Source organism: Dromiciops gliroides, chromosome 5, assembly GCF_019393635.1.
Source record: "Dromiciops gliroides isolate mDroGli1 chromosome 5, mDroGli1.pri, whole genome shotgun sequence".
Classification (NCBI taxonomy): domain Eukaryota; kingdom Metazoa; phylum Chordata; class Mammalia; order Microbiotheria; family Microbiotheriidae; genus Dromiciops; species Dromiciops gliroides.
Window position 1 is genome coordinate 204,758,489 of NC_057865.1, and position 15,115 is coordinate 204,773,603.

A 15,115-nucleotide genomic window follows, 5' to 3' on the forward strand; every position below is an offset into this window, starting at 1 on the left:
CTACTGTTTGATAAACCCCAAACCTCCAGCTTCTGAAATAAAAACTCACTATTTGACAAAAACTGCTGGGAAAACTGGAAGATCCTATGGCAGAAACTAGGCATAGACCAACATTTTATGCTGTATACCAAAATAGGATCAAAATGGGCACATGATTTTGACATAAAAGGTGATACCATAGGTAAAATAGGAAAAGAAAGAATAGTTTGCTTCTCAGATCTATGGAGAGAAGAATCTATGACCAAACAAGAGATAGAGAATATTATGAAGTGCCAAATGGATGATTTTGATTACGTTAAATTAAAAAGTTTTTGTACAAACAGAAGTAATGCATCCAAAATTAAAAGTGAACCAGAAAGCTGGGAAACAATTTTTACAGCCAATGTTTCTGATAAAGGCCTCATTTCTAAAATATATAGGGAACTAAATCAAATTTATAAGAATGCAAGTCATTCCCAATTGGGAAATGATCAGAAGATATGAACAGGTCATTTTCAGATGAAAAAATAAAAGCTATCACCATATGAAAAAATAATCTAAACCACTACTGATGAGAGAAATGAAAATTAAAACAACTCAGATACCACCTCACACCTATCAGATTGGCTAATATGACAAAAAAGGAAAATAATAAATGTTGGAGAAGCTGTGGAAAATTGGTGGAGCTGTGGACTGATCCAACCATTCTGGAGAGCAATTTGGAACTATGCCCAAAGGGATATAAAACTGTGCATACCCTTTTACCCAACAATGCCACTATTAGGTTTTTATCCGAAGAAGATCATAAAAACAGGAAAAGGACCCATATGTACAAAAATATTTATAGCTTCTCTTTTTGTGGTAGCAAAGAATTGGAAATTGAGGGGATGCCCATCAATTGGGGAATGGCTGAACAATTTGTGGTATATGAATGTAATAGAAAACTATTATGCTATAAGAAATGATTAGCAGGCGGATTTCAGAAAAACCTGCAAAGACTTAAAGTGGACTGATGCTGAGTTAAGTGAGCAGAACCAGAAGAACATTGTACATGGCATCAACAAAATTGTGTGATGATCAATGGTGATAGACTTATCTCTTCTCAGCAATACAGTGATCCAAGATAATTCCAAAGGACTCATGATGGAAAATGCTCTCCACATCCAGAAAAAAGAACTGTGGAATTTAGATGCAGATTGAACCATACTGTTTGTACTTTTTTTGTTTTTGTTTTTTGTTTTTTGAGGTTTTCCCCTTGTGTTCTGATTCTTCTTTCACAACATGACTCATGCAGAAATATGTTTAATGAACACATATAACCTATATCAGATTGCTTCCTTTCTTGGGGAGGGAGGAAGAAAGGAAGGGAGGGAGAAAAATTTGGAACTAGAAATCTTACAAAAACAAATATTGAAAACTATCTTTACATGTAATTAAAAACTAATAAAATACTTTTATGATAAAAAGAAAAGAATTATACCCTCTTGCACACAAATCCAATTAGAATAAAAGAAAATTTTATGTAGGTGCTAGAGAAAGGAAACCAAGAGAGAAGTCATGCTTCTCTCATGGGGAGATAGTTTCAAAGACCTGGTTCTCTTAGATACCAATCTCCTTGAGCAGGAGAAAGGCAAATACTTTTGTAGAGGACCAATGGTGGAGGGACCAATGGGGTGATCATCTGACTGTGGAAAGTTCCCTTATTGGGGTAATCACCTGAGGGAGGGCCATACCCCAGTGGTGGTGGCTGGGGGAAGTTGGGTGAAAAGTGGCTCTGATCTCTGGAGCCATCTCAGTCCCCCTTCTGCCATTCAGGCAGCAGCCATGCCTAATGGGCTTATCTCTTGCTTCAAGGTGTTTGTCAAGGAGAAGACCTCTGTCAGCTGTTCAGGTTAAACTTTAATAGTTCTAACTCCATAACATTTTGTAGGGGGACTTGACTCAACTTGGATTTCCTTATACAAATGAAATCACTGCTCTAGTCCCAATTACTTATGCCAGTCCCTCTTACCCTCTTTAATTGGGAGTTCACTGAAAGTTTGTTTTTACTTATTCATTTTCCTTTCTCTCTACCATTATTTAAATACCACCAGTAGGTATAAATGTACATAATAGTCCTATGTTATCAGTGTTTAGATTATTATTTTGAATTACTATAGTCATTTTTTTACCACCTCAGAATATATAAAATCTATAGCTTTATTTTTGTATTATAGATTTAAAAAATTTTTTTTTTTTAGTGAGGCAATTGGGGTTAAATGACTTGCACAGGGTCACATAGCTAGTAAGTGTTAAGTGTCTGAGGCTGGATTTTTGAACTCAGGTACTCCTGACTCCAGGGCTGGTGCTCTGTCCACTGCGCCATCTAGTTGCCCCATATTATAGATTTAATATAACTACATTATGTGTAAATATCTATACACACATAAATATATATGTTTGTAAATTTATTTTTTTTAGGTAGAAAAGAATCAAAATGTGAAGATGACATTTCTGTGAGAGTTGTACCCATTTTGCCTACCCTTCATTATGCTTTACTGGAAGCGAAGAAATTTTGTCTGAGGAAGAATCCATCCAAATGTGTTAGTGAAGCATCATTTCCAAGAATTGCTAAACTGAACAAAAATTCTTCATTGTCTTCCCAAAATTCATTTGAAGAACCAGAGTCTCTTCCATCTGACACATTGTCCAGTCATCCCGAAAAATGTGCTCAAAAGACTTTAACCCGTCTCAAGTCTTACTTTTCTGATCCTAGTGGTTATGCTTTGGAAATAACCACAGCCTTGGATTTGCTAGCAGGGCATTCTCCATCACCGTTTTCTGTTTCTGATGGAGTCTGTGATGTTGGCTTCTCTCGCTTTATGCCGCCGGATCCTGAATTTGTTGACTCAGAGGCTCAAATGAAAAATGAAACTGAAAAAAACAAAGATTCTGAGGGGACAGGTAAGGCTAATGGGAATACTCTACAGTTTTGTCCAGCATCAAATCTGAGAATACAGCCGAAGAGAAAGCGAAGCATGTCAGTTGTGATGCAGAATAAAAAGGTGAACTTATGCCGCCCTTTCTCCAAAAAAACAGGACCTGTAACAACCATTGAAACTACCGTTAAGCTAGCAAAAGGTCAATTTCCTCAGAAAAGGAAAAGAGGTAAGTTCCATTTTGATGTAATTTTAATATATCAGTGAATATCAATGGATATATTATTTAAGTGACCTGAGCAATTTTACCTTTCTAGACTATAGTTGAGAATTATTTAAGTCAAGGAGCATTTATTAATCCCCTACTATATACTTGGTAATTGCTAAGCTCTGGGGATCCCCCCCACCAAAAAAGGCCCCAAATCCCCCAGTTCTTACTTTAAAAAAACTCATAGTCTTATGGAGGAAAAGACATGGAAACAACTTTGTATAAAAAAAAATATATGTGGGATAAATTGGGATAATCTCAGAGTTTGGAAGGCACTGAGATTGAGGACTGGGAAAGGATTCTTGTAAAAGTTAGAACTTTAGCTAAGATTTGAAGAAAGTCAGGAGAGCCAGGAGATAGAAATGGGATAGGGGGAGTGTGGTTCCAGCCATGAGGTACAGCCACTGGATATGCCTGGAAGTTGCGAGATGTTTTATAAAAGGTACAGAAAGGAGTCACTGAATTCCAGACTACATGGAAGGGAATAAGAATGTAAGCCAGACAGATGCTAAATAATTAATACACCCCAGTTATAATAATGCTTTTGGATATAAGAAATATAAAGATGAAGGCATGGAGTTTCTGTTTTCAAAGATGTATCTCAAAAAGTCTATGTTAATCTTGAAAATTCATTAATTTTAGCAAATTTGTGTATATAGAAACTACTTCACACAGAGATTCTCACATGGTGAGAATACATACATACATATATATATACACATATATATACACACACATATATATACATGGAATTGGGGGAACAGACTGGTAACTTTGGGGGGAAAAGGGACTTGCAGAATACATATACTTCTTGTGTGTATATATTATAGAATTCTCAAGAACTTGGTTTCAGTGAATTCTTTTGTTGTTAAAGGGTTTTTGTCATGCTGGTGTCACTTCTCATTGATTCTGTGAATCGTTCTTAAATATTCTGTGGTTTTTAGCCTAAGTGATTATCAGAATGGAGATGGTTTTCCTTTCTGCATTCTAAATTGATCCTGGCACATAGTAGATGCTTATAAATGCCTTGTTTCCTTCTTTCCTTCCTTGATTTCTAGGTGAATTTCAATATTTTGTAGTTGTTATTCAGTTGTTTCAGTCATATCTAATTCTTCGTAGCTTCATTTTTTGGGTTTTCTTGGCAAAGATACTGGGGTAGTTTGCCATTTCCTTCCTCATTTTACATGAGGAAACTGAGACATACTAGGTTAAGTGACTTCTGCCTTCATGCCTGCCTCTCAATCTACTATGCCACCTAGCTGCTCCATGAATTTCACCATACTTTTGTTTAAAATGTACTGCTCTTTCCTTCAGCATTCTTTGCCAGACTAATGTTTCTCAGACTGGTGTTAATTTAGAAGGCTGTACTGAATTGTGCCTTGTCATTTTTATAGTTGTACTTTTATGTTTTTCTTCATTTGGCTTATAGGATGAAGTTTGACAAATTTTAAAATAAGTAATTTAATTGAGAACTTTAAGTCGAGGCTTTAAATTGCTTTGATAACCTCAAAATTTTAAGTTTTGCTCGTTATTGAAATTGTTTTTTAAAAGAAAATGAAAGAAAATGAAATTAGCATTTCTTTTGAAGAGCTACAGTGTAAAAGATATCTATGTAAATGACAACTTTTTTATCATTTAAAGAATGGGAACCCATGCTGATGTTGCTTTCTAGCTGAACCCTCTTTTAAGAAAAAAATGTTATGTCTTTTTGAGGTGCTGAGGTGTTGACAGCACAGTTTATACAGACAACAAAATTGGATCAGAAAAGCCAAGAGACTTGTGTTTCTGAAAGGTGTGCCAGTGGTAAACTAATGCTAAAAAGGTAAAGAAACCAGAGACATCTCCAATCAAAACTGTGCCAAGGGTTAACCAAGCCATGAAAAAACCTCCACAGAAACAGAGAATAAATATAGTAAAAAGCAACCAAAATCCCAAGAATGAGAAAGCAGCTACAACCTGGTAAGACTATATTATCCATGTGAATTAAAATTCCATAGAACAGACTAAATAGAAATGCAAGGTAGTGTCAAAAAGGCAATCACAACTTTATGAGACTTATGTGAAAAATAGATTTATGACAAGAGAAATGAACATGCATGGGAAACCAACAGGCTGGAAGTTTTTACAGAAACTTGCACTTTTATAATAGTAAAGCAAAAGGAGGAGGAGATACTAGGAAGGGGTGTAACATGGGAGGGGAAATGTGCATCAGAGGTGTAGGACAGCAAAACCATGGAGAGGAGCAGAGTGATGTCCAAGCTGTATTCTTTTCCCTTGGGAACTGCTAAACTATGAATATAGGAGAGAGGGTCCTCTTATCTGTAGAAGACCCAGCTGCACAAGCAGTATCCCAGCATGGCACAGACAACTGGCACCTATTTTTCCAAGAACACACAGGGAATCCAGGTTGGGGTACAACAACAAATTATAGCTCAGGGGAAGCTTTGTCTTTGATGCATTCAGGGCCTCCTGCATGCTCTGGGTTCATTGTTTATGAAAAATGTGGTAACTCAAAAAGACAAGTTGAGGCAATCACCTTAACAGCCATCAATATCAGCAAGTGGAATTAGTGAATTTTCGAAATACTCAATAATATTGACGTTTAATATTTGTATAGCCCTTAAAATTTGCAAAGCCCTTTCTTTATATATATTATCTATTTGATTTTTACAAGAACTATGAGCTTGGTACTGTTATTGTTCCCATTTGACAAATGAGGACACTGAGGCTGAGAGATGTTAAGTGACTGTCTACTACTGCATCTACTGCTACTCCTCCATTGCTCAAAAAATCTGAATGTTTCTCAAAGCTCTGACTTAAGCTCTCTTTCTCTCTGTCTCTTGGTTATCTCATCTGTTCCTATCACTGGTGATCTTATCAACTTTACATAGCTTATACCTAAATCCGCATATATAACTTGGATCTCTTCCCTGAACTTCAGGACAGTCATGGGGAACAATGAAAGCAGAATCAAGGGAGTGGGAAATCCTAGAATATTCTTTTCTTCCTTCCCTCCTTCCCTCCTTCCCTCCCTCCTTCCCTCCTTCCCTCCCTCCCTTCCCTCCTTCCTTCCTTCCCTCCTTCCTTCCTTCCTTCCTTCCTTCCTTCCTTCCTTCCTTCCTTCCTTCCTTCCTTCCTTCCTTCCTTCCTTCCTTCCTTCCTTCCTTCCCTCCCTTCCTTCCTTCCTCCCTCCCTCCCTTCCTCCCCTCCCTCCCTCCCTCCCTCCCTCCCCTCCAGTTGGGGTTAAGTGACTTGCCCGGGGTCACACAGCTAGTAAGTAAGTGTTAAGCGTCTGAGGCCAGATTTAAATTCAAGTCCTCCTGACTCCAGGGCTGGTGCTCTATCTACCGTGCCACCTAGCTGCCCCAATCCTAGGATATTTAACAAGCAGTACAAGTATGGCTAGACAGAATATACTAAAAGGAATGTTAAGGCTGGAAAAATCGATAATCCACTATATGATGTAGGGATTCAGAGTAAGGATTCTGGGCTTAAGTCATGCCAGTAGAATTTTAAGCCTGCAGATCTATATATAAGAATAAGAGCTGTAATTTCACTGGTTTCAGGAATTTCCTTGTGAGGTACTGCATTCAAGCAGCCCAGCACTTTGCCTGAAAAATCATAGTTTTGGAAAGTTTCCTAGGGCATTGAGAGCTTCAGTGACTTGCTTGGGCCATGTAGCCAGATTCTGAGGCCACAGTGTTTCTATGTAGAAGGAAGACATCATTATTATTGTCATTCATCTCATGCCTTTCATCTTAATAGGCCTGGGACAAATGGCTGTGTTGATGTTATTCTTTTATACCTAATATGATGAAGACTATTGCATAGTTAGAAGAAATAATTGCTTTTTTATAACTGAATAAAAGTACTGAGATGTAAGTTTATTCTTTGTATGATTATTAAAAGCATCATTAGGACACTTCCAGTTATCATATCAGTAACAATAGTTGATACACACATTAGGGTTTGCAAAACACATTCTTTTATATAAGCCTCACAACATCTCATAACAATTCTGTGAGGTAAATAATACATATATATTCCCTTTATAGATGAGGAAACTAAGAGGAAAAATTAAGTGATTTGCTCATATTCACACAGCTAATGTCAGAGGTGAAATTCAAACTCAAGCCTTCTTTGAGTCCAGCATTCTATACACTACATAATAGTTTATAGCAAAAGAGAATGGAAGTTGAAAAGCCTGATAATGAGATTAATGCAAACTCAGATGGTGGTATTGAGGGGACTATATAAGGATGACATAGTGGGAATGGAGTGGAAGGGAGTGGATTTAAGAGATATGGAGAGGGCAGCTAGGTGGCACAGTGGATAGAGCACTGCCCTGGAGTCAGGAGTACCTGAGTTCAAATCTGGCCTCAGACGCTTAACACTTACTAGCTGTGTGACCTGGGCAAGTCACTTAACCCCAATTGCCTCACCTTAAAAAAAAAAAGATATGGAGAATATAGGATAGATAGTACTTGGTGACATATTGACTATGATAGTGACAATTATGTTACACTGATAGCAACAAGGGAGGTCAGAAGAAAGAACAGATTCAAAGAGAAAAATAAAAAAGTATTATTTGGATATGTTGATAGGTTCCAGTATGACACTGAATAGAGACATGAATGAGGGCTGGAGCTCTGGATAGAGAAAGTTACCAGTTTAAACAGAATTGTTGAAATCAGAGGAATAATTGAAACTGCCAGAGGAGAGAGAGTAATGAAATACTGTATTTTTCCTAATTTTAATATTGTTGAATTGAATTCAAAGGAAGTTGCATAAACAAGGTGATTAGATCCACTACAGATTTATGTTACCTAACCTTAACTGGGCCCTTAACTTAAGCAAAGAAATTCTTTTACTACTCCCCTAATTGATTTCCTATCCTATTCCAGTATAGGTCATTCTTAAACTTCTCATACTTTCTCTTCCTCTACCTTCTTAGCTTAGGAGCTCTTTCATACTTTAATGAGAAAATAAAGGCCATTCTCCATGAGCTTTCTCTGCTATACGTCTTTTCATTTTAAAACCCCTTTACCATCATCCATTACTTTCTCACCTTTAGTCTAATAAGAATTGACTCTTCTCCTTGCCAAGGCCAACTCTGTACTTTTGCCCCTAATCCCATCCTTTTCCTGTCATCTCCAGCATATTGCCTCAGATACATCTTTTCTCTTTCTAATCTTTAATCTCTCTCATTCAGCCAACAAACACAATCCAGTCCCAATGTTTAAAAAAACCTTTCCTAAACCATCCTGTTCTCTGCTCCCCTCCGCCAAGCTATTGTCCCATATCTCTCCTCCTTTTTAAGGCAAATTGTATAAAAACTTTCTACCCTTATTGCTTCTGCCTCTTTCTCACCTTTTAAGCCCTTCCCCAACCTAGCCTTCAACTTCATCACTGAGTAGAAACTGTTCTCTCCAAAGTTATCAGTGAGTGATCTCTTAATTGCCAAATCTGACATTGCTTCTCACTCTTCATCTTTATTGACCTCTTTAGTATTTGACACTGTTGATCACCCTCTCTTCCTGTATGCTGTCTCTTCTCAGTTTTATGACACTACTCTTTACTGGATCTTTCTTGATGTGGGCTGGATTTGGAGTCAAATTGATCGTGAGTCGTCCCAAAAGAATTACAAGATTCAGTGACTCAGTTTCCCAAGTTTTATTGCAATACTGTGGGTGACCACAGGGAGAGAACCAGAATAGTGGAAAGGTATCTCTCGAATAGTGAAAGAAAAGAGAGTTTATGTATGGATAAATTGATTTATCAGTCTCATTATAATAATCTCCACCTTGGGGAGGTAAAGGGAGGGCCTGCCCTTCTCATTATAATATTCTCTACCTTTGGGAGGTGCCAGGGAGGGCTTATCCTAATTTGGAGTTCTTGGGGTCCTAAGCCAACCCCCGAGGCGGGTACCTTTTTCTTACCACTATTTTTTTGGTGAGGCGATTGGGGTTAAGTGACTTGCCCAGGGTCACACAGCTAGTAGGTGTTAAGTGTCTGAGGCCAGATTTGAACTCAGGTCCTCCTGAATCCAGGACCAGTGCTCTATCCACTGTGCCACCTAGGTGCCCCCGAGGCGGGTACCTTTTTCAATGGAGGTGTGTTTTGGGGGTTTACACGTCATAAAGTGAATTTGGGGACAGATTTTGCCTTTTCGGTTTGTTTGGGGGTTTTTTGCAGGGCAATTGGGGTTAAGTGACTTGCCCAAGGTCACATAGCTAGTAAGTGTCAAGTGTCTGAGGCCGGATTTGAACTCAGGAACTCCTGAGTCCAGGGCCGGTGCTTTATCCACTGCGCCACCTAGCCGCCCTGATTTTGCCTTTTCTACGCATATCTCTGTTTCTCATGACTAGTTTCAAAATATCTTCATTTTTTCTTTTATTTCTAGTCTAAGTTTCTATGGCCTGTCAATTTATTTAAGGTCATCATGGCCTCTCTCCCTCTGTTCCTGTTATGGGTACTGATTTATGTGGGTACAAGAACTTAGCATCCTGACTTGTAAGTTATCCATTAACTGGGGTCTGAATCCCTTTTAGAGCTAGTATTTGAATTAAAGCTTGGGTCTTAGGTTTTTCTGTTAACCCTTTTTTCACATCCTACATCATTTCTGACTGTTCCTTCTCAGTCAGATTACCATCACACCCCTAACTGTAGGTGTTCCCCAAGACTCTGTCCTAGGCCCTCTTCTCTTTTTTCTCTATTCTCTTATTTAATGGCCTCATTGACTCCCATGGGTTTTATTGTTATCTCTATGTAGATCACTCCCAGATCTTCACATCTAACCCCAGTCTCTTTCTAGAGCTGTACTAGCTCCCTATTGGGTTTTCAAATTGTCTGTGTCACAGACATCTCAAAATCAACATATCCTGAATGTAACTTATTATCTTCTCTCTCTGCCCTGCCCCAAATCCATCCTTCTTCGAACTTCCCTACTTCTTTTAAGGATACCAGTATCTTTCCAGTCTCCTGGGTGCACAACCTCTTATTTTGGAATCCTCATTTCCCCAAATACCACATATCTAGCCAATTGCCAAATCTGTTTTCATTTTTTACTTCTACAACATCTTTCACATCCTTGTCCTTACTCTTCACATAATCATCACTTTAGTTCAAGCTCTCATCACCTCTCTTCTAGACAATTACATTTTTCTCCAAATTATGTTCCTTCACCCCTCTAATCTTAATCTTTTTAGCTGCCAAAGTTTTTGATTTTCTTTTTTTGTTTATTTTTGCTTTTGTTTTTGTTTTTGCGGGGCAGTGAGGTTTAACTGGTTTGCCCTGGGTCACACAGCTAGTAAGTGTCAAGTGTCTGAGGCCAGATTTGAACTAAGGTCCTCCTGAATTCAGGGTTGGTGCTTTATCTACTGTACCACCTAGCTGCCCCCAAAGTTTTGATTTTTCTTAAACAAATCTGACCATGTAATTTTCCTATTTGGTAAACTCCAATGTTCCCCAATTACTTCTAGGATAAAATATAAACTTTGTCTTTTAAAGCCCTTTACAACCGATATGATTCTGATGCTTCATTATCTACTTTTTCCCTTCTTTAACTCTATGGTTTAGCCAAACCTGCCTTCCTGTCTTTTTTCCATGGTGCTCCATCTCTCATCTCCAGGGCTTTGTACTGCTTTTCCCTACATCTTTAATGCAGTCTCTCTTCAACTTTGTCTCAGAATCCTTCACTTCCTCTATTACTCAGTTCAGGTACCTCCTTCTTTAGGAGAACTTTTTTCTGAGTTTTCCAACCAGTCATCCCCTTCCTCCCAAACTCCGTTTTATTTATTTGGAGTATACATATATTTATTGCACAAATTTATGTGTATATGGATATATGGATACACTCACACATTCACATTGTATTCTCCTTAGAATGTAAGCTCCTTGAGATCAGAGATTACCTCACTTTTTGTCTTTGCATCCTCAGTGCCTACTGCATAATCAAAGCTTAATAAATACTTCTGGATTAATCAATATTTGATCAGTTAATTAAATTGATAAAGATTTGAATGAATGAAAATACTTAGTTTTACATGCCTAGAAACTTAACAAATGAAATATTTTAAAATTTCATACAAATGTATATTATTACTAGAGATTTTTCCTGGTAGATATATTTAACTACTGATTTTTCATTTATTCACTGAAATCCTGTAGAAATATGGAAGTAATTATAATTTCTTAAAGATTATGCCAGCACAGTACAGGTTCTCAAAAGTTCTACCCCGTGTGAAAGGCTTTGATTAAGGAACTGGCGATGGACAATATGTGATGAAATATAAGTAATTTTTCATAAGAAGTTATATGACAATATTTTTTTTCTCTCTCTCTTTTTATGCTTCAGCCAAAAGAGAGATTCCTTCCCAGCCACAATTAAAATTCTGTCAATAACCAAGGAAATGATAGTAGTGAAAATACAGTTCAACTTGGATGCACTGCTGTTGTTCAGTCAGATCCTCAAGAAAACTGCATTGGTCACTTTGACTCCCAAGCCCTAATATGTTGGCCGATCTAGCTCTAAGCTCTGCTACCTCTACTGCCTCATCATCTGTTCACAGAGATCTGTCTTCCTCCTCTGACTTGACACAAAACAATATTTTGTTCTGTAAAGAAAATCCTTTGCAAGGACCTTATGATCATGAATATCACAGGCTGGCTAAAAACCAAAGATGTGCATTGTATTCTCTTGAACTATCCAAGCCATCTTACGAACAAACTGATTCAAGGACAAATTTACCTGACAGCCAGAGTGAAAAGAGCTTGACTCAATATAGTCAGTTATCTGTGACCCAAGAAGCACTTCCTAAAGAGACACTAGAATCTTCAGATGAAAGCAATAGCAACAGCAACAGCTCTTTTATTGCCATAGAACATTCTTATGCCTTGCTCACTGCTGAACATTCAAAGAAACATCTGCAGCAGCGTGGAACACAAGGTCCTACCTTTGCAAAGAATGGGACAAAAGGCCCTGAGGCAGGGACTCCAGTGGGCAAAGTGATGCCATTTCGGCACCAACATAACACTCCACCTGTTCAAAAGCTTTTGCTGGACCCAATCATAAAACATAAGAGTCGATTGTTACCTTCTAACTTAAAAGAAGATTTTTGTCATTCTCATACAGTATTAGCTGTGATGGCTCTTTTAAGGTTACTTGTAAGTGCGAAGCAGAATATGTCTTCAGTTTAGATAGTAAATATACTAACAACCACTGGAGAAAACTGTAATCGAGCTTTACATGGGTAAGTATGAATGAAATTTGATTTTGGTGTAATTCTTCTGTTAGAGTAACATACATAAAGGTATTATTTCTGCTCCTTGGATTCTTATTGAGGAAGGGGAAAATCATAATTGTAAAACTGGTGTGGTATTGTCAGACTTACAAGGCAGGTTTTAGACATGCAAATGGTAATTCTGGTTCTACTCTGCTCCTATTTTTCCTTTTTCTTATGGGAAGAGACACACAAAAGTGGATGTGGTGCATCTGAATTGACAAAGCAATGACTAGAACAGGGTAGAGGAGTTAGTTTGAGCTGGAAACGTGTAAAGAATATCTAACCCAACCCTATCCTTTTATAGATGAGGAATTAAAGTTCATAGAAGTTAAACCCTTGCCCAAGGTTTTAAGTAGAAGTGGTGGAACTGGAGTTTTAACATAGACACTGACACCAGATTCAGCATGCCCCTGCAGTGAGGGCAGCTCTCCACACATGAGAGAGACCTACTATGGGAATTAAGGTTGTACACAGCAGTAGCTTGAATTCCTTTACCATTAATAATTTGTTAAGCCAACATCTGAGTTTTTTCCTTTAATTGCTGTTTCATACTTTGTTTATTTTTATATTGACATATCTGCAATAATGAAGAATTTCTGCTCATTATAACTTTCACCAAAAATTATTTTCAGTGGTTCAGCTTGACTTTTTTTTTCCTCTTTGATCTCTTCAGCCCCTGGAATGCTGATGTGCCAGATAATGTAGAAGAAGTGAAGCTGATTCTTCATATGTGGGTAGCTCTGTTTTACAGCAATCAAAATAAAGTCATACCCTCAGCTCGAAAAGTAGTAGAGCATAGCAATCCAGCAAAATATGTTTCTATAAATAGTACTTTGGATCCCTTGGATTTCAGCGAAGTCAGTGAAGAATGTTTGGGTGTGAAACGACATTCTGTAGATTCTTCGTTGGAATCCAGTTGGACTTCAAGTAATTCTGCCACTGGAATATTATTGGCTTGCACCAACATCAAGCCTTCCACAAGTGGCTTGGAAGAGAGAGCTACTTTAACAGGAGAGGATCATCAGGATGTCCCAGAATTCCAGAGTACTATCTGTTCTTCTAATAATGAGGTAGGACTGGATAAAACAAATGTTGATGTTCTTTTGGGGGTAGTTTTCATTCTGTTAAATAGAAATGACGTTTAGGAGATGACAGTAGATTAGTTTGTAAGAGCTGATATTCTCACTTATATAACAAAGGATAAGAGGAAAACATACAGTTTTTGTAAAGCTTTGGGTGTGAAGAATAGTTCCCTACCAAATTTATGAGGTCCTGTTGTTGGATAGCAGAAAGAGCTAAGTCTTGACCTATGTACTTGAGAAAAGTGTTTATCTGAGAGGAAAGTAAAATTCTTGGATTTGTAAAACCTAGTCAGGTCCAAATGGAATAATTCTTCTGGTATCAAGGGTCCAGGGCCCCAAGTGACATAAACGTGAAAGTTGTAACAATATTCTTAAAGTGACAAAGGTAGTTGCCATTTAAAATCCATTGCTCTAGTGCCCTCTGGGAGGCTGGGTGATGATGGCTTTTAGAGCTCCTGTGTTATATCCCTCGTAGAGGAACTAAGAATATAGATAAGTGAACTGTAGTTATGCCTGCAGTTGGATTTCAAAGTATAGCTTATAATAGCCCTTTAATTCAAAAGTATTCTTTGTTAAGGGGGTGTGTAGTCTATATCAATTATTAACTGTTGTCAGAAGAAATTTTTAACATGATCTTTGGATGTCATAAAGAGGAAGATTGAAGGATAGAAAAAATATATGCTTCTGAAAGTTTTTATTTTGTGTGGTATAACACTAAAGGGCAACTAGGTGGTGCGGTAGAGTGCCAGGCCTAGAGTCAGGAAACATCTTTATGAGTGCACTATATGTCTGTGTGACCCTGGGCAAGTCATTTAACCTTCTTTGCCTCAGTGTCCTCATCTGTACAGTGAGCTGGAGAAGGAAATGACAAACCACTCCATTATCTTTCCAAGAAAACCCCAAATGAGATGATGAAGAATCAGACACAACTGAAAAGACTAAACAACACAATGCTAACAGTATTCTTAAGCTATTTATTCTTCTATGCCATGCCACGATACCTCATCCTACAGATGTTCAAAATAGGATTTGGAGAGACTTGACAGAATAGAAATCAGAACTGACAGGCATTCAGATTTCTAGTTATTGACTTAATTTACTGAAGTGCTTTTAAAATGTTCAGGCATTTCAGAAGCTTTAAAGTTTATCTGTTTAAGAAAGTACGATGGTGGGGCAGCTAGGTGGCACAGTGGATAGAGCACCAGCCCTGGATTCAGGAGGACCTAAGTTCAAATCCAGTCTCAGACCCTTGACACTTATGAGCTGTGTGACCCTGGACAAGTCACTTAACCCTCATTGCCTGGGGGGAGAAAGTGCAGTAGTACAAGATCATTGTCATAAAAGATGTAAAATGAGAGAGCAGAGTAATAACAAGTCAGAAAACAGAAGGACAAGAGGAGGTTAAACTGCCACAGATGCTTGTCTAGGAGTTGATCAAGCCACACCAAACTCTGAAATTGGGATGCCTCTTCAGGAAATATAAGGTCCTAGTGGTGTCTTTGAGCTTCTTAGTTGTAGTAAAATTAGTGTAAATCATCAGAGTGCTGAGATCTCAGATTTTAATGTAAAATGGTTAAAAAATAA

At 37.9% G+C, this 15,115-nt stretch overlaps 1 protein-coding gene across 1 annotated transcript in view; it reads left to right on the top strand.

Moving 5' to 3' along the window:
• TASOR2 (transcription activation suppressor family member 2) overlaps positions 1-15,115 on the top strand; it is a 78,424-nt gene that overhangs the window by 28,261 nt on the left and 35,048 nt on the right. The window contains 12 exon segments of the mRNA XM_043966467.1: positions 2,440-2,545; positions 2,547-2,584; positions 2,587-3,126; positions 4,879-4,970; positions 4,973-5,095; positions 5,097-5,124; positions 11,522-11,561; positions 11,563-11,669; positions 11,672-12,298; positions 12,301-12,394; positions 12,396-12,416; positions 13,123-13,519. Of these exon segments, the coding sequence (XP_043822402.1) occupies positions 2,440-2,545; positions 2,547-2,584; positions 2,587-3,126; positions 4,879-4,970; positions 4,973-5,095; positions 5,097-5,124; positions 11,522-11,561; positions 11,563-11,669; positions 11,672-12,298; positions 12,301-12,394; positions 12,396-12,416; positions 13,123-13,519 (2,213 nt within the window).